We start from the raw sequence: 19,209 nt of genomic DNA, 5'->3' as shown, positions 1-19,209 counted from the left end.
AATGTAAAAAGAACTTGCAATTTACCCCGAAGTAGAAAATATTTTTCCTACCCACATTATGGTAACAAAAAGGTAATTAAGTGCTATAGTCAGTCCTATTTTACAGATGAACAAATGAAATCTGACAGGTTACCTCAGCATTCACATCTGCACATACAGCTGGGGAGAGAAGTACAGAAAATAGGGAACACCACTTAGAATTCCTTGCTCTTTCCTTTTCTCACTGTGATGGAATGACAAGGGAGCATGTTCAACACATATATATGGGGAGAGAGTTCCCTATTTCTGAATTCCTTTAATAGATTCCTTTCTGAAATTATCAAGGGTATAATTATGAAAAAGAGAAGCACAAAGGCATTTAATACAGTATGAGCTCAGTAACATCTGTCAAAAAAGACTCCTTCTGAGCACCTATAAAAGATGGAAAATATAGCAATTAGTCACTCTGCCAAATAAAACAAATATAATAAAAATAATAAAAAATATTAAATAAAAAATAAATAATAATTAATAAATAAAAAAATAATTAATAAATAAAAAAATAATAAAACTTATTATTTTTAATAGTAAAAATAATGCCATCTAAAAGACAAATATTTGAAGATATGTGATGAAGGCACAGCAGGAGAGACACGAGAGACCCAGTCAGGAACCACCACAAGCTCATGCAGTGTCACGTCAGCTTTTCCAGGAGGCAGAGGCTTTACACCCAGGTTAGGCACGTGCAGCTCCCCGTGGCTATTGGTGCCAAAGCCCATCACACACAAACTCACCCAACAAGCACCTCACAGCACAGACACTGGCCAGAAAACATGGGGCCTTTTCTAGCTATACCCACCCATACACTGTATGAGTGGAGTCTAAAGCCCTAATTACAGCTATACACAAAGAGAAGCATCTTCTCCATCTAAACAGCTCAGTACTGCCCACCCGGAGCCACGAAACACCATCAAATTTCACATCCCACCAGAAGAGCAAAGGAGATAAAGAAAGCCTAGATTAAACTCATCATTAAAAATGTGGGAATGCAAGGAATAACAACAGAATGTATACGAGGAAATATGACAAAACTGTAATACAAATTGATTGTCTACAAGATTTTACATAAATCTGCAGCAAAATTGAAACCCTCACGAGTTTTTAAGATGATAATATTCCCAAGCAGGTATCCACCCTCGTTAAGGGGCAGCCAAATTCAATTGCCCTCTTCCCCAGTGTTCTGATCAGTGAAAATTACCAGGTATTGAGAAGTCAATACTGTATTACCTTCCCCACGGTAGTTATTTATTCTATTTGCTACTCTTTATTTCGTGCCAGCAGAGGTCATTTGATTCTGCAGTGCAAAGATCAAACGTTCTGGCTCTTTCCGCAGAGATATGAAATTAGAAAGTAAAAAAACACCCCTTCAAGTCGTGCAAAAATGAATCAGATGTAAAAGAATAAAGATGGATAAAGCATAATTACTGTGTCCACCAGCACACCCACAGCACCAACCCAACGACGGCTGGAAATGAGAGCATGGAACCAACGCGCTCCAGCAGCACAGCAAATGCAAGCCACTGGTCAGGATTCAGTCTCCAAACAAGTCTGATGGCATGGTACAGAGACTGACAGGGTAATTCAGCTGCAGACAGCAGGAATTAAATTGGTAATGAAATCAGAAAGCTGTAGGGCCTGACTCCATGTCCACTGATGGCAAGAGGGAGGTTCCACCTGGTTACAGCGGGCACTGGAGCAGGGGACACCGCAGAAGGTCTGTGCCCACCTGTCCAGCTCTGCTTCTCCTCCATCACTGCTCCAGGAGAGCATCCTGGAGGGACAGAGCATGGACAGCACAAGGATGGCCCCTGCCCACAGCTTTGCCCAGGTCAGACTCCTGCAGAGAACATCTGGAACTGCCAGGAGGGCAGAGCTCACCCTGGCATGGCACATGCCCAGTGCACAGCAATTTTCACAGGTCTCAGCTCTAAGGACACATCAACTCCTTACCTGTCATAAGCAAAATTATCCTTTCAAATGTTGCTAACTTGACATCCCATCAAATCACCCATGGACTGTTTTCTCAGCAACCCCACAAGTCTCCTCCTGGCATGTTTCATCAGGGTATCAGTGCTTCTCAAACGAGAGGTCAGCAACTATTTTTAAACAAAGGAAAATCCAGAGTTTCTACCCCCTGCCCCCCTCCACAAGCTCTGTTCTTGTAAACCACTGAATTCTTGGCTGAAGTTCTGGAAAAGAAAAAAAATTTATTCAATCTGAGGCAGATGCTTGGCACGAAATACTTTAGCTGAAACAGTTAATGGTTGGGGAATTTATAAGAAACTAAAACCAAACTCTCCTAATGACAACTCTAGTAAGAAGTAGTTCTACCAATCCTGTTTGTAACAATAGCACAAGAAACTCAGAGTTTGGGGCTTTTTTTTTTTGTTTGTGGGGGTGGTGACGGTGTGTGTTTGGTTGGAGCTCAGTAAAATAATTTTATCGTAAGCATCAAAAAGCACATTCTACCTGCATTAGGAAATGGCAGTATATTTATGTACATTAATACTCACTTTTATTTGTTCAACACGATACAGAATCAGCAAAATGAGGGAAAAAACCCACCCAATAGAGAAATAAAAGCTGCATCATTTACTGAGTGCCTCTCATGTTCTCTAACCTCTCAGTGTTTAATATCCTGCAGTGGATATATGATGTAAGCACCTCCCAGAACAAACCCTTTTTTTACTGGAGTGTCCCAGGGACAAATTAAAGCCATACCACTGCAATTGCTGGGCTGCAGGACCCAGCTCAGCCCTGCTGTCCCTCCCCCCACCAGGCCCTGCCTTCTTGCTTGCTTATTCAAGCGGTAAGTTGATCCCAAGGTGATACAAACTCACCCTTTTAAAAAAAAACCAAACAAAAAAAACCAAACCAAACAACAAAAAGTGTATTTTATGTGCTTTATCTCCCTGAAGCAGTTTCCAGAGGAATTAGAGGCACGCCAGGGTTGGCACAAAAAGAGGGTGGCTCAGTTTGGGAGAGGGCAGAAACCTGGCAGCATCAATTTACATTGGCTCAAGCTGGTAAGGAACAGCAGCCTCAGGCAATACAACTGGTTGGAAAATGGAATTTCACAAGGACAGAAAAGAACATTTTAAAAGTTAACTTTCACTCTTAATCAGAAGGAAAAATTAAATGGTTACATAAAGTTACAGTGCTTTCCAAAAGTCGTTTGGAATGACAAATCTTTTCACAGCAGTTAAACAGTTCACTTTTGTACTACCAGTACAATATTACAGAAAAACATTAATAGAATATCTATGCTGTTATCAGTTTTAATCTGAATACATCTACTTGAAGTCAAATGTCCACCAAAAACAGAGCGTCATCTAAGTAAATCTAGGATGCAAGCCCAATTTAAAAAGGAAATTGTTTTGTAAACTATATCCGTTTCAAAAATTATTTTCAAATGAAGAATTGTCCAGTTGAAAAATGGTACCAAGCAAAAAAATGCAGCAGTTACCTAAGTAATACAACATTAGACACAGTGGTGGGGATATTTCACCATCTGCACCCTGGGACTGCTTGCTGCAGTTAATGAGCAGAATCCAGTGGTCCAAGCCCTCTGCTGCATCAGCATCAGGGGGCATCAGCTTTCCTTTTATTTACTTAAGATTTCCTCTCTGGGCACAGAAAATCTGGTTTTTAAATGTGCTCAGGAAACAATTCAGTCTTTTTTTCCATCCAAAAGCAAAAACTTATTTCAAAGTTGGTTTTGTTTTGAGTTGGGTTTTTTTAATATAAATAAGCAACTTTCCCAAACTTTACCTTCTTAGTTACCTTCAAAGTTTTCATATAAATGTCAAATTCCTACCACTGTTTTGGGGCTCAGTGTTGGCTTCATGGTATTGGAAAGGGCAAGTCACTTACAGCAGGTGGGTGGCCTTAGAGAGAAATACACAACTAAAAGCACCACACAGAAATTTTGGCAACAGCCATTAATGTAATTACAATAAAAATATTTAAAATTTCCCACTGCACTTCTACAAAACTATAGAAACTTTCTAACAAGTGGAGAATATTAAAAATAGGATGTGAGAAGAAATGATTTAACAAAAACAAAGACGTTTGACCTTACCCATGACACTTGTAACACCAGTGGATGGCAAAATCAGGTTCAGTTCTTGCAGCAGTGTATAATAGAAGCATCCACTTGAGGGGACTTGTCTGGCTGCTTGCATCTGTCAAGCTGCTAAAACTGCCCAGTTGTAAGAGAAGGCTCTGGATAATGACGGTGGCACTACAATTAGCATGATCTCTGCTATTCAAGCAAAAAAAGTGCCAGAAAAGGCTGTCTCCAAGCACAGAGTTACTGACCCAAGATTGTCAGTGCTGCAATAGTAAGACATTAGCACATTTCTTAAGTGTAGTGGCAAAGAACCACTTAGTCACAACGTACTTCCCTAACGAAAAGTTCACTTAATTGACCAGTGCTGCAAAGCTGCCAGTAATTTTAGTGATGGGGATGACACTTTGTTTATGGAATTCAAGCTCAACAGATTAATATGCTTTAGACTAGCAAGGAAAATAGAAGAGTACACTCACTGGGTCATTTCACTGGATACAGTTGAAAAGAAAAATGGTGACCTGAGGCTGTGTATTGACCCAAAAAAATGTGAACAAATAGATAAAGAGAGAGTATTTCCATTTGCTAACTAAAACACAGGCACTGCTGGACTGAAATTATTTCCAAAGCAAGATGCATCCGCAGGCTTTTACCAGATACCTCTAAGTGAGGAGACTGCAGAAGCTATGAACTTTCAATGCACCATTTGTCCGTCCCTGTTTCAAAGGGGTCACATCTGTCACTAGAGCCTGAGCCAGTCCACAGAACACAAAACAGTACAACTGCTTGAAGAGCTGAACACTGTGAAACTGTTTTGCCAGGGTACTGAGTCTGTAAGGAAGGCTGAATAAAATATAAAGGACTCAGGCCTCTAAGAGCAAGTCAGGACAAGAGCTTGAACTAGACAAAAACAACTTTTCTGACCAGAAAGTTATTGCTAATGACTATGGAGGAGAGACAAGTCAAATTTCAGCCAAATACCTTAAGCTAACACCTTATAGCATCCCAAAATATTGCCTGCATTTGTATCACCGGATATTAAACAAATAAAGTCCCACTGGACAAGGTGGCCAAAGCAGGGTCAAGTGTTTCACCAAAGTGGTAATCACAGGGGATAAGAGACAAAGAAGGAAATGATTGACAAAAACAGCAAGGCAGTGGTAATCCTGACAGCAGGATTACCAGGTACAACTCCTGCTGACAGCCTTCCTTACATAAATCCACTTCCTCTTCGGAATCAGCTCTCCCTACTGAACAGTAAATGTCTCCTTCAAACTGATGGACAGGTATGATTGGAAGTCACCCACCACATGTATTTGCCTTCCCTAACATCCTCCGTTTACCTTTTTACATCCCTATTAGATGGTTTTCCATTACTGTCCTTACACACCCGTTCTCTCGACTTGGTGCCATTTTACATCTTTTATCATAATATGCTTTTTGTCTCGCTGGGAATGGCTGGGACACATCTAGTGGAGCCTGCCAGATATGAACCACTGCCAAAATCTCAGTGTGGCAGCACAAACTTGCATGCAGCTTATGAGTAAATTAAAGAGTTTACCAAAGCCCTGGAGAAAAGTGGGATTCAACACAAGAAATCTCTGACACCTCTTTAATGGCATGATCGTACCCTGAAGATTTCAGGTTTTAGTTTACTTATTCGTCACTTAACTGTCTTAAATAGATACAACCTTTACCACACTTAGGAACAAAAGCTCAAAGATTTACTGCAGGGGGGCATTACCTTGAAAACTCTAACCAGGAAAGTTTGTATTCCAACACTTTTGGCAAATTTGCCATTATTCACAGAGTTTCTGGCTATTACTTACAAGCCACCTTTTCAGTAGTGCTGAAGTTCTGCTTTGTCATCAGAGTTTAAAAACACAGAACTAAATCCCAATTCACAGTAAAACCCCATCCCTTCATCCCAATGAACAGAATTTTTCAATACTTACTAATATTTGGCCATTTAAGGAAACCTAACATTGTGCTGTTTAGTACTTGATTTCACACAGATATTTAGTTCTGCATTTCAAGAGCCAGACACACATTTATGCATTAGAAAAGTGATTACAGGGATGATATTTTATATCACACACTCATGCACTTAAAAGCAGGTTCAAACAGCCATTTGCAGTACAACTGCTGGGTGTTTTACTAGGTAAGTACAGTGTCTAATAAACTTTGATCTACTACCAAATATGAAAACAAAGTAAAGTGGAATATTAATAGCACTATCTCCATTTTGAAAGGGTTATATCCAGATGAGAGATTAGCCACTTATAAAAACTCCATGCAGCTATAATTTAACATAATGCAAGTTCCTGCTGTGTTCTTGGCTAGCACTAACGTGATGAAATTGAGAAAAAGGAAATTTAGGAAGTTTTCCATAACAGTAGGGTATGCCATGCTACTGAACTTTCAAAATAAGACATAAAACCCCCTCACTGCTTGATTAATTTAAAATCACAATGAAACAACATTCAAAATAAAGAGCCTCAATCAGTGTCCACTGCAGCGTAACTAAAGCAAGGACGTACTGCAGGATTGTGGGATGAAGAAGAGCAGAGCCTGGCAGTGCTGTACCAACCTATGGATGCACAGCTGTGGTTGCATTTGTCTTCAAACACTTCTTCTGCACCTAAAATCTTGGTAACTCCATGTACCATTAACATCTTCTCCTGTTCAACACTTTCTTGCACTTACAGATGCTTGTGTAAACAAATCAGTTCTCTAGCTGTGCATCCTTAAATGCTTTTTTAGGGCTCACTGTACTTGGCAGTTTCTATGAGCCTTGTTCTAGTTCACTGCTAGTAAGAAACTGAAGATTCCCACTTATCTGTACATTGCAAAATGAAGCCAATCTTACATTTGTGTTCACATTTACGCTCTGCCTCAGAAAAGCTACTAAAATAAATAAATAATCTTACTTCAAGCTCATGAATACCTCCTATAGGCTGTAAAGGGGCTTAAGCACATGCATTAGCACTTTGCTGAGAAGAGGTCATTTCCTGAAAGGAATATATATACACTTGGGATTTACTTATGTAAATACAATTTCACACACATCCTCTCCACCTAAGGAACAGCTATCCAGTAATGGGTATGTAAAACATGTGCTTGCACCTAAATGCAAGAGCACTTTTGCACACTGACTTTTATACATCCTGGCCTGACTAGAGGCATGGCTTAAATAAAATGCCAAGCTTCTTTCTTGAGATTGAATGAATTAACATTATTGGCCAGATAATAACCCTAGCATAATGGCACACTGAGGCCTAAGGCAACATTTCAGGAGAAGTTTCTTAGAAATTCAAGCCTGATAGGAGATGCTAATGAGTTTAGAGAAGTAAATATAGCTCTTTAAATAGCAAACGACAACTTGTCTATAACAGTAAGTTTCTCAGCACATTTACACACGTTTGCTTGTGAGCTATAAAGTGACTTTCATTTAGTTGGACTTTAGCTCTCAAGAACAATCACTATCCTCACACGCCAACAAAGAGAGTGCAAATACACGAGGGGAGCGCAAATGAAATGCTCATTAAGGCTCCACTAGGAAACTATACAAACACCTTATTAAATAAGTTTAATTAAGTGGCTCTTTTCTAAACCATACAGTGCCCAACAATGCTGAGAGGCCAATTCCCCGCTCAGAACCTCTGCTTTTCTTCCCTGAAGGGAAGTAATATTTTGTCCTTTATTCTGGCAGAGCACAGCCCCGGAGCCCTCAGCAGCAGCTGCTGGCAGTGCCTGCCTGGGGCACCACTCCCGACTTCTCTCCTGCATGGCTGAGTCAACGCTGAGCCAGGTTCCAGCAGGGAGAAATGGCTTAAGGAGCTGGCGTGTTTATAAACTCTCACTGTAGCACTTTCTCCCACCTCTGAGGAGAGCCCTAGCCTCCTGTTTCTGTTCTATAAATACTTTCAGAGAGAAAGTGCCCATATATTGGTGCCTAACTCAGCATATTAAGCCTAATGCAAAAGCTCATTGGAGAGGATGCGTTTGTGACTGTAAAAGCAGCCCCAGAAAACGCCAGACACTCTTTACAAACCTTAACCCCGTGCAGTCTCTGAAGGTGAGCACGAGGTTGATATAATTCTCACCTCCAGGCTACAGCAATCAGAAGAGAAACCCGCGTTTTAGACTCTTCACATCGGCACTTCCAGAGCGTGTCAAGGCACTGGGACTTTACGTCCATTAATTTTAATGCACGGTGAAATGACCGGCATTAAGAGGCCATGCAATTTTCTGCCAAGTACTTTGTTTTCCCTGCCGACTGGGGTGGGAAAAGTCCCTTTATGAATTGCTACTGATTCCGCTCTTGCTTCACCCTTGAGATACTTCCGTATCTCTCACGGCAGCCTCCACAATCGACTGCCCTGGGAGAGAGGTTGGCAGGACTGGACCGAACTAAACAATGAAGAGTCTTTTAGGAGTAATCTTCTTAAAACAGTCAAAGAGCACCACTAATACCAACAGGATAAAAGGCAATTTTTTTTTTTTTTTTATTCCTAGGAATGGCAACAACTGCAGCCATTGCAGATAGCTTAGCAAGTTTCCACAGCCTCCCACCGCCCACCCCGAGGGGGAGGGGGGCATGTTTTAATAAAGCATCCACAACCATCATGTTTCGTCTGAGCAAGAAAACAAGAAGTGTTGAGACATGGCAGTCACCTACTATTCTGCACACAAATCCCCCTTGGGATCATGCACTGTCTGCATCCCTGAATCACTTCAGAGAAGATTTGCCTTTGTCAAAGGAACTCTCTCATCACAGAGGTTCAGCGATGAGAAAAACCAGCAGATCATTCAAATGACCTCTCTGCTAAGCCAAACTTGTTCCTCAGCTGTCCCTTTAATCAAGATAACAAGCATCTTGCCCAACCCAGGTGACAGCGCTTCCATCCAGGCTCCGGAGCTAACACCGCACAATTCCAGTATAATTTAAAGGACACCATTCCTAAACACTGTCACCGTGCTGCTCTTGGAGCTTTCACCGCTGCCCAAATTCCGCCCCAAGCTGGCACTAGGACACCCCCTCTCCAGAGGGGCTCCTTTAACACGAGGCAATAATTACGATTTGTAAAATCATCATCGTTGAGGACGAGAGAAAGTAAACTTTGCCCGTTTCTCATCTCAGACAAACGCAAGCTCGCAAGGTTTCCCACCATTCACATAAACAAGGCAGAGAGAGAGCAGCAGAGAAAGACAGAGGCAGGATTTAAAGGAAAAGGCAGGGGGAAAGAGGAGGAAGGGGCAGTTTAGTTCACACGGCGGACAGGAGGGCTCTCGGCTCGGGAAGGGGTTGGAGCCGCCCGTCCGCGATCAACTGGTGCCTGCTGTGCGCGCCCCGGCCGCCCCCGCGCCCCTTACCTCCGCAGAGCAGCGCTCCGAGCAGCAGCCCGGCCGCCCGCGCCATGCCGAGGGGCTGCCAGGGGCTGCCGAGGGGCTGCCAGGGGCTGCCGAGCCACGTCCCGCCCGGCCCCGGGGCTCCTCCGCCGTTAGCTCTCCGCGCCCGCCGCCCGCGCCATCGCTCCGTGCGCAGCCCCGCTCCGCGCCCTCAGCGCCGCTCCGCGCTAAGCCCGGCGGGCACGGGCAGCGCCCATGGCGGGTACCCCGGCCGGCACCGCTGCCGCTCCCCGGGCAAAACTTTTGAAGCGGGCGAGCAAAGGGAAGGAAGGTGCGTGAAGCAGCGGGGCTGGCGCGTCCCCACGGCCGCTGTCCGGCTGCGCTGGCCCCGAGCGCCCTCGGCCGCTTTCCCCGCCTTTATGAGCGGCCGCGGCCGCAGCGCGCTCAGACAGTTTTCCCTGGGAGGAGGGAGGGAGGGATGAAGGGAGGGGGCACCGCCGAGCCCCACCCTCAGGGGCGTGAGGGGACGGGGACTCACGGCTGAGAGAGCGCTGCAGCGGGACCCGCGCCGGAGCGCTCGCCGCGGGCAGCTGATGCGGTGAGACAGCGGCTCAGGGCGAAGGGCTGCGGAGGGCTGTGAGGGGCTCCAGGCGGCGGACACGGCAGCGAGGAGAGCCCTGGTGCGGGAGCGGGGTGCGGGGCGATGGACGGCCCGTCCCGGGAGAGCAGCGGTTCCTCCCCGGCCTCACCGCGCCGCTCCGGCGCTCCCGCTGCCTCCGGTCCTGCTGGGAAGCAGCGCACGGTAAAAACAGAAAACCGAAAGAAAAGAGCCCTGTCAAAACACGAGACTGCCCTGTGCACGTTCCCCTCCAGGCAGAGGGAAACCCACCGCCAGCCACCTCGGCCCACCCGTGCTTCCCCCACCTCGGCCCACCCGTGCTTCCCCCACCTCGGTCCACCCGTGCTTCCCTCACCTGGGCCCACTCGTGTTTCCCCCACCTGGGCCCTGCCACCGCCTCCTCACCCTCTTGTTCTGCCCTTTGTATACGTTTTCAGTTCCATCTTCTAAACATAATTCACAGGCAGCCGTTTCATCCCTATTCCTTTAATTTTCACGCTTTCCCCTGAGTATCCTGGATAGCTGGAATCTCTTCCTCCTTCTTGTGGCAAAAAGAATGTAAATATTTGTGGCCCAACAGCAAACGCACTTCTAATAATATTTATTACAGCTGTGGCACATGGCAAGCAAGGGGCAGGTTAGGAAGAAGTAGTGAGTATTTGAAATATTTCAGTCTTAAGAAGTATTGAGGGCAGAAATCACCTAAGCAGGGAAACAACCCCTCCACACACACTATGACAAAGCAACACCTTAAAATGGTGTCTTATTCCACAATCTGCTGGTTTTATCCTGAGAAATCAGGCTCTGGTCCTTCAGGCAAATACAGGCAGTCCTCTGTAGCTGGCTAATCAACCAAAATCAGTGAGGTTCTATCTGTAGTCAGTTCCTGGAAAAGGTGTCAAAGTTTATTATTAGCTATTACCCTAAACAAAATGAGTAAAGCATATTTTGGCAGATTCTAAAAAGCCCATTGTTCATGCAAGACACTATCCCTAGCTCGATAAGCCAAGTCAGGAAAGAGTACCTTAGCACAGAGATTTCCAGGGAGGAACTGCAGAGAACTTTGTCAGGAGTATGCTTTGTACTGTCATGGTTTACATGATTTTATTGTCAGTAGCAGCTAATTCAAATGTGGAAAAAGCAGAAAGAGGATATCATATGGATGCAATTTCAACATAATTTTTCCCACAAGAATGTGAAGAAGCATTTGTCATTGAAAAACTCATTCAAAAATGTGTAACAGCCTTAATCTCTTCTGCTTGATTGTAGATTTTGCTAGACGCTACAAATACTTGTTGGATGAGTTTAAATATAAGAATCCAGCAGCTGACAGTAAAACACAGCAGCTATCAAACATTTATGTCCTGCACTTGAATTTGTAGATAATGTTGACAATTCATCTCATTTATAAGAAAAAGCAGACATGGTGACAAGAAATGCTATTTCTTTCCAAGGCAACTTTCACTAGAGGACCAAAACCCAATCCTATCATAATTCATAAACTACCAACATCTTTATTCTTCGAATTGTGAAAAACAATTCCGTCTGATGTAAATTAGATGGAACATGAGATTATTCAGGAGACCTGACAGGTAGTAGAGATCCTATTTATCAAGTCTGAACTGGAGTCTATGCATTGCTTGCATAAGAGAACCAAGTTTTGGAAGTTGCACATTGAGTCCATTGGCAGAGGCTGTCATGGATAAGAGGCAGAAGTCAAATAACACGGTGATAAAAATGGTAAAGAAGGCTGGACAGAATAGGTTTCACTACAGCTGTTCTTGCTCCTGTGAAATGTGATTTCTTGTCTTTCTAGGTACAATAATTCAGTACCAGAATTTTCAGTACAAGCTCTGCCTAAGATGATTTGCTTAGGCTTCCACTTTCAAAGAGAAGCGAAGGAGTTAAGTACACAAATCACACTCAGATTCAAAGAACCCAGACTAATTTCTTAATGCATTTATAATGAAAATATGGGTTGCTGTGAACAATTTATGACAACAGTTCAATTAGCACCAAGCACAAAAACAGAGCAGTGTGTCTGAAGGCAGGGAAGAACATATAAGGAATCCTGGAAAAGGAAACTGTAACACTTGAGACTAAATTATACAGAAAATGTCATTACCTACCTTTGATACAGTCCAAATTATATCTCTAACATTAATCAAAGCCATTTAAATTGTTTTTAATCCTGAATATGTTTGGATTTTTGTGATGCTTGATTGCTCCAGAGTAGGTTTGTACACATAAAGTTAGATTCTGACATTTTATTAATGGTGATTACTGTGCTGCTCCTCAGATTATCCAGTTGAAGGTTAGTTTGCAGAATCAATAGAACATCAGAATCTCAGGAGTTTCATTTTGAAGTCTTTATGGGCTCTCATGAGTGTCAACAGGCAAAACCAAAATTTTCAGTCTTACATGAAGCATATTCCCTGCAGTAACTGTGAGGAAATAAGGAACATGCTCAGAAGCAAGGAGAGTGACAGTGCACCAGAGTTGTCTTCTTAAAGTCAGTCAGCCTCTAAAAATGTTCAAATGTACCATATAATGTACTTTAGGCTGAAAATGCAGCCTTTGAGGTCTCTCAGCTCCCTCTCTGTATTTTGCCAGCCACAGTGTTAAAATCATGTGCCAATTCACTGACCCAATGCTAAAAAATGAAAGCAGAAAGAAAAACCCATCAAATTGAAGCTCCGATTTCCGTGTGCGGGTAGCAATTGCCAGAGGAACTCTCCAACCCCTGTGCAGGCATTGGGGTGTTTTGTACAATTTGTGTTTTGTCACTGCGCCTATCGCATCCATGCAGAAGTTCTGTGCATCAAATACATCTCACCAACATTTCTCAGGTGAAAACATGATCATATACTCAGAGAAGTAGAATTTTGTGCAGGTGATTGAGCATTACAACAGGTACTACAGCTATCCAAATTGCTATTTTTTTGTTAAGGAATGCAAAAGCTATAAAGTTGTCTTGTTCTCTGCATGGGATGGATAATGTTCATCAAAAAATGGAAAACAGTTGAAGTATAAGATTGTACACATTTTTCTGAACATGAAAATGTGGGGGTTTTAAGGCAAAAAAATACTAATATTTGTGCTAAGTACACTGCCAATATTAAAGGAAAATCAGAAACCTGTCAACCCTAAGACTGGACTGGCAGCAGAATTGTATCAGAAGGAATAACCTGATAGAACTTTGGAAAGCAGGCGTTGGGATTGTGGTGTTCCCAACATTTTAGCACTCCTGACGTACCTGAGTGTAACAGACATTGCAGTCTGTCATCTTGAATTTAATAACACTGTAGTGTAAAGTAATCTTTGTCACTACTCTGTCATTTAGGCAGAGCTGTAGAGTGCCCCGGATCCTTGTGAGTGGGTTTGGATGTGATTCCTTAGCACTGGCTGCCTGCTCCTCCAAGGCCCATTGAACTGCTGCTCAGTTTGAGGCATGCACTGTTCTCCTGGCTCTGCATCATCCCAGTGACTCTGGCTTTTTGGTGTGACCTTAAACAAGGTCCCTCAGTGTCCCTATATGTAAAATGTGCCAATGACACCACGTGGTTTGTGTATGGATGCAGAGAGGAACAAGCTACACATACATTCTGCTATTCTTTAAATGGGTAGGACTAGGTGGGTGTCCGTTTAATGTGTCTCTCTGCTCTCTCATGTAATTATTCATAATTATAATTTTCATAACTAGTTCTCTTTAAATATAGAATTTTAAATGCTTGGCATGTGATTGTGGCCAGTTCAGTGCAAGTGTCCATACAGAAATCACAATCTGTGTTGTCCCATCTATACAGGATTCCAAAAGAAAGAACAGGAGAGGGATGCACCCCAAATTCTGCCAGAGATCTGAAGTCACATAAAGGAATAGAGTGAACAAATAGTTAACATTCAGGTTTATGCCATCCCTGTACCTGGGTGCATTATCATCTCTCTTCTGCCTTCTGTGCTTTGTTTGCAGTTAGGAGTATTGCCATTTAAAGTGATTTTATTTTACTCCAGTGTCAGCATCTATCCTTGTAATGGAGATATAACTTGTATCTCTCGCAGTTACTCACTCGTGCTGCACGCTGACAGCGTGCCCTGGCTTTGTATTCAGTACATCTGAAATGGGGTTTTCTACCACAGGGCCTGGCATTGTCATCTCTTTGGCTGACAAATGTTTTTAGCAAGGACTCGGGATCACAAGGTACCAATATTCCCAAAGGAATCAGCTCACCTGGTCACTGTGCTCTTTCCTAGTACACAATCGGTATCTACTGCATGGATCAAAAATTTGGGGTGCCACAGGTGGATACCCTTCAGCTTTAGATCTGAAGAGGTGGCTTTTTGGACCAGAAGACCACTCCTCAAAATGCAAATGAGCATACAAAAACCCAGTAGATATTGAAATCACTGATATCAAAGGGATGACATATATGGCCTTCCATCCTACCATCGACACTGCTGCCAAAATGAAGTACATTTTGGTAAAAATGGAGACAAAATGCCATGTGGTTAACATGTTTAGTAAACAAGGGTTTACTCACAGTTAGTTGAGTAAAATAAGGGAAGTATCTTCCCTCTAACTCCACCACTTGGCAAATTTATCAGTGAGGGGCTTCTTGGGAACAGGTCCAGGAAAGCAGTGACAAGGTAAAGAGCATATCCCTTAAAGTGGGTCATTTGATACAAAAGAAATCAGGATCAGTGAATCTTTTCAACACTTGAATTTCTGGTTGCAAAGGCTTCACCTCACACATCAACTTTAGAAAAGATATGCCATTAACCTAGATGCAAATTTAGTTTCTGCATTTATATTAAAAAACTATGTGCATGCAAAAACTCTACCAAAATTTTCAATATCTGAAGTTTTTGAGGAATCTGATCTTTTCCTTCAATGTACCAAGAGCCTCTACAATACTACGAACTGCACTGGGTCAGACCAAGCGGTCCCATGGCTGCTTTTGTGGCATTGTCAAAACTGGGTGTTTTGGGAAGGGTACAGGAGAGCAAATACGCAGTGAAGGTGCTTTTCCAGGCTCTGAAGATTTGAAGTTCAGAGAATTCCCAAGCCAACAATTGTATCAATATCTTTGGTATATTTCTCTCCCTTGAATTTTTCCAATTATTTTTTAACCCATCTACATTCCTGAGCATCCACAAATCTGGTACCTATTCTAAGGCCAAATACCAGTGGTTTTATACATGGTTAATGGTGTCATCTTCCTTAATTGTTTTAATTCCCAAACTATAATAACTGTATTATAATGATCAGATTTCAAGACACTCATGCTTATAGTAAATACTCAATTACCAGTAACGTTTGGGACGATGACCTTCCAGAGACGTAAAACACAAACATAATTTCATCATTTGAGGACAGCAAATGCAACAGAATTTGAACAGAGCCAAGAATGAGTATTTATTTTTATATAGCAAATACTTACTGAAATCCCTGGCAGTATTTTTTTTTAAATCTGTAATGATTCTTCTCTTTGTTTCTTTGTGTTATCCAAGTGTTATAACCTGGATCTACACACTCGTGGGAAGGACCATGCTGGAATAACTAGGAGCTCTAGACTCTATTGCAATGGAATTCTGTAACCCGCTAAATCTGTGCCTTACACGGCATTTTTCATGTGTGTATTTTGTAGTACTTATATATATGAATAACCTTTGGAACGATTCACTCACAAGTGTTTCTGATCCCTCTTACTCCTTCCCTTCTTGTTTGCATAAAGTAAAATAAATGAAGATCTCTTGGTAAGTTTTAAGTATGAATACTATGAAGCACTCTAGGATGTTTTCTGCAATGTGAATTAGTGTCCTGGTTTCAGCTTTAAGACAATTATTTGTCTTCATATGTACGTACTAACTTAAAACCAAAAAATCTGTCAGATACAGTATTTGCAAAGGTGTTTGTCACCTCCCTGCTGCACGTTTGGATTTGCCCGCAAAACTTTGGAATACTCAAGTCCCACGTGTTGCAGGCTGCACTCTGAAAAAGGAGAGCCACTTCAAAGTGCTGTGCCCAGGATAAATTGCTAATCCGGCTGAGCCCCTGACACCGAGCTGGAGTTCAACCAGTGCTTCCAACACGTGCTAACAGTTACTGCTCCCTGGAGCTGCACCCAGGGATGCAGGGAATGGATCTGGGATCTGGGAAGGGTCATGTCAGTGCTGGCTCCTCGGACAGGATAACCGAGGCACAGCCGCCGGCCAGGAGCGAGGAGAAACCTCCTTTAAGGCGGATTTAAGCGCCGGGCTGCTCTGAGGCTGAGGATGCGGGAGATTCCCGGGTTGGGTCGCGGGATGGATTCCGGGGATGCGTTCCCAGAATGGATGCGGCTCCCGGGCTGGATTCTGGGGATGTGTTCCGGGGATGGATTCTGGGATGCGTTCCCGGGATGGATTCTGGGGTTGCATTCCCTGTATGGATGCGGTTCCCGGGCTGGATTCTGGGGATGTGTTCCCGGCTGGATTCTGGGGTTGCGTTCCCTGTATGGATGCGGTTCCCGGGATGGATTCTGGGGATGTGTTCCCGGTATGGATTCTGGGGTTGCGTTCCCGGGATGGAGGCAGCTCCCGGGCTGGATTCCGGGGTTGCGTTCCCGGCTGGATTCCGGGGCTGCGTTCCCGGTACGGATGCGGCTCCCGGCCTGGATTCTGGGGATGTGTTCCCGGGCTGGATTCTGGGATTGAGTTCCCTGTATGGATGTGGTTCCCGGCTGGATTCCGGGGCTGCGTTCCCGGTACGGATGCGGCTCCCGGGCTGGATTCTGGGGATGTGTTCCCGGGCTGGATTCTGGGATTGAGTTCCCTGTATGGATGTGGTTCCCGGCTGGATTCCGGGGCTGCGTTCCCGGTACGGATGCGGCTCCCGGCCTGGATTCTGGGGATGTGTTCCCGGGCTGGATTCTGGGATTGAGTTCCCTGTATGGATGTGGTTCCCGGCTGGATTCCGGGGCTGCGTTCCCGGTACGGATGCGGCTCCCGGGCTGGATTCTGGGGATGTGTTCCCGGGCTGGATTCTGGGATTGTGTTCCCTGTATGGATGTGGTTCCCGGCTGGATTCGCAGCGCTCGCAGCTCCCCCTGGCGCCGCAGGAGCGTCCCGGCCGGGCGGCCCCGCCGCCCCGCTCCGCAGCCCGCGCGGATCCCGAGCCGTTCTCTGCTCACAACAAGCGCATTATCCTCCCCCCCCCCCAATGACTGGAACATGCCGCTTCTGCCGAGGCATTGTCGGTCTTTGATGCAGCACAATTAGAAGAGGTTCTCATTTAATTACCCAGCATAATAGGACCTGAAATGCTGAAATTCAATCTTTCACGTAACTGCTGCTTTTCAGCAGCCCTCTGGGCTGATGAGGATAATGTTACAAACTAATGCATATTATTTGTAAAGAAAACGTTGCAAAACAAATACAGTCTTACAAGAGTATAATGCTTCAAATTGCTTTAATTGCTGTTTGATTACTGTGGCCAATAACTGTTGTAAATCGGTGAAGATGCAATTAAATAGTCCTAGTTAGAAATTAATAATAGTCTAGCAAGGAGTAGGAACTTTTAGATGTCACTTCTGCCTGTTTTTTTTATTTTTTCCCCAATCAAATGAAGGAAATTTGCAACAAACAGATTTTAAATGGCACTTTAGATACAGCTGGCTTTTAATAATAAGAATGCTGACTCTCGCCTGTCTTAGGGCAGATTAAAAAATCCCAAAACAACAAAAAAACCACACAAACAACCAGAACTAGAGAAGTATTAAGAAAACACTTTAGGCATCTAATGGTTTAGGGTAGTCATCTAAACAGGTTTTGAGAAACATATGCATGTGCTGCAGAAACTGTTTTGTTGCAATCCCTTGGCTGTTCTGAAGGTCCCAAAGACTTTCTTGAATATTCAGATTTACGTATTTACTTTCAAAAACTTCCTCCTAGTGCCTAAGTCATATCATAAAATGAAGCATTTGCAGAACTAAGCCATACCTAATGACTGTCTCCAGAGAATAACAAATTTGAAACTTCAGTTCAGTACGCAGTGTTTAGTGCTCAGGCATTTTGTTATACATTAATTCATTAGTAGGCCTGAAACAGGCTACGAAGTTCTTCTACCAGGGCATTCCACTTCTCAGCAGAAATGCTGGAATCACACCAAGATGAAGGACTTGTTTTAGATAGCCTCCAGAGGCCTCTTTCAATCTAAAATACTCTGCAGTTCTATTCTTTATGTGAGCCTGAAAATCACTAAATTACATTATGAGGAGGGGAGGAAGGAAAAAAAAGAAGAGTTATAACTGTCCACGCTGAGCTCTCCATAAATATGTCTCCAGACTAATTGACATGAAATTACCAGGGCACAAACAGAAGTAGCCTGGATGTATTTTGATTTACAAGTGCCACCAATCCTACAGAAATCGCTGGCAGTGAGGGTAGGATGTTAAAGTGAGGGTAGGATGTTAAAGTGAGGGACAAACTCAAGGCAAGAAGCTTTAGAGAAGCAGGTTGTTGGATTAATGGATAACTGTCAGCCCTGAACATTCCTTGCAGAAACCGCCATCACTGCTACCATAATGAGAATTTTAATTAGAAATGAAAGGCAATATGACTGTACAGATGAGCCACAGACTATTTCTTATGTTCCCGTTAAATATTTGTGGTCTGAAGACCGCAGTTTGGCATGCACAGTGATGATGTAAACTTTATAACCTCTCCAGGGACCAACAGGAACTCCTGAGGGGGTGTGTAAGTCTGCCTGCTCTTCCCTCCTCAGTAACATACACCAGGTTTTGTGGTTACAGAAAGCAGCTCAGTTTCCTGAAGTGATGTGTTTTATTTAGATTGAGCAGATCAAGGCTGAAAGCTCTCCACAGAACTGTTCTGTCAGTGCTTGCTGCTTTTTTGAATGTCTTTGCCAACAGAAGTTGGTAGAAGAGGTACTTCAAGATGCCCAAAAAAGAAATAGATTGAACCTGGAGCTCGGTGGATAATCTTTGATGCTCTGGGCTCCGCTGTGTGCTGGCAGCCCAGGAAGCCAACTTTGCTCCAAAAACAGTGTGGGAAAAGATCCAGGGAGGGGATTCTGCCCCTGTGCCCCATTCAGGTGAAACCCCACCTGCAGAGCTGCCCCAGCTCTGGGGCC

The 19,209-nt window shown here is 43.7% G+C and overlaps 1 protein-coding gene across 1 annotated transcript in view; it reads right to left on the bottom strand.

Moving 5' to 3' along the window:
• TMEM132C (transmembrane protein 132C) overlaps nucleotides 1-9,611 on the bottom strand; it is a 191,477-nt gene extending 181,866 nt beyond the window's left edge. The window contains exon 1 of the mRNA XM_048322621.1: nucleotides 9,485-9,611. Within this exon, the coding sequence (XP_048178578.1) occupies nucleotides 9,485-9,530 (46 nt within the window). The 5' untranslated portion in view covers nucleotides 9,531-9,611. The remainder of the gene's footprint in view (nucleotides 1-9,484) is intronic.
• Between the last annotated feature and the right edge of the window lie 9,598 nt (nucleotides 9,612-19,209).

The sequence above is a fragment of the Corvus hawaiiensis genome, chromosome 18 (assembly GCF_020740725.1).
Source record: "Corvus hawaiiensis isolate bCorHaw1 chromosome 18, bCorHaw1.pri.cur, whole genome shotgun sequence".
Classification (NCBI taxonomy): domain Eukaryota; kingdom Metazoa; phylum Chordata; class Aves; order Passeriformes; family Corvidae; genus Corvus; species Corvus hawaiiensis.
Note: the sequence above shows the minus strand (reverse complement) of the source record. Positions and strands in the feature narration are given on the sequence as shown.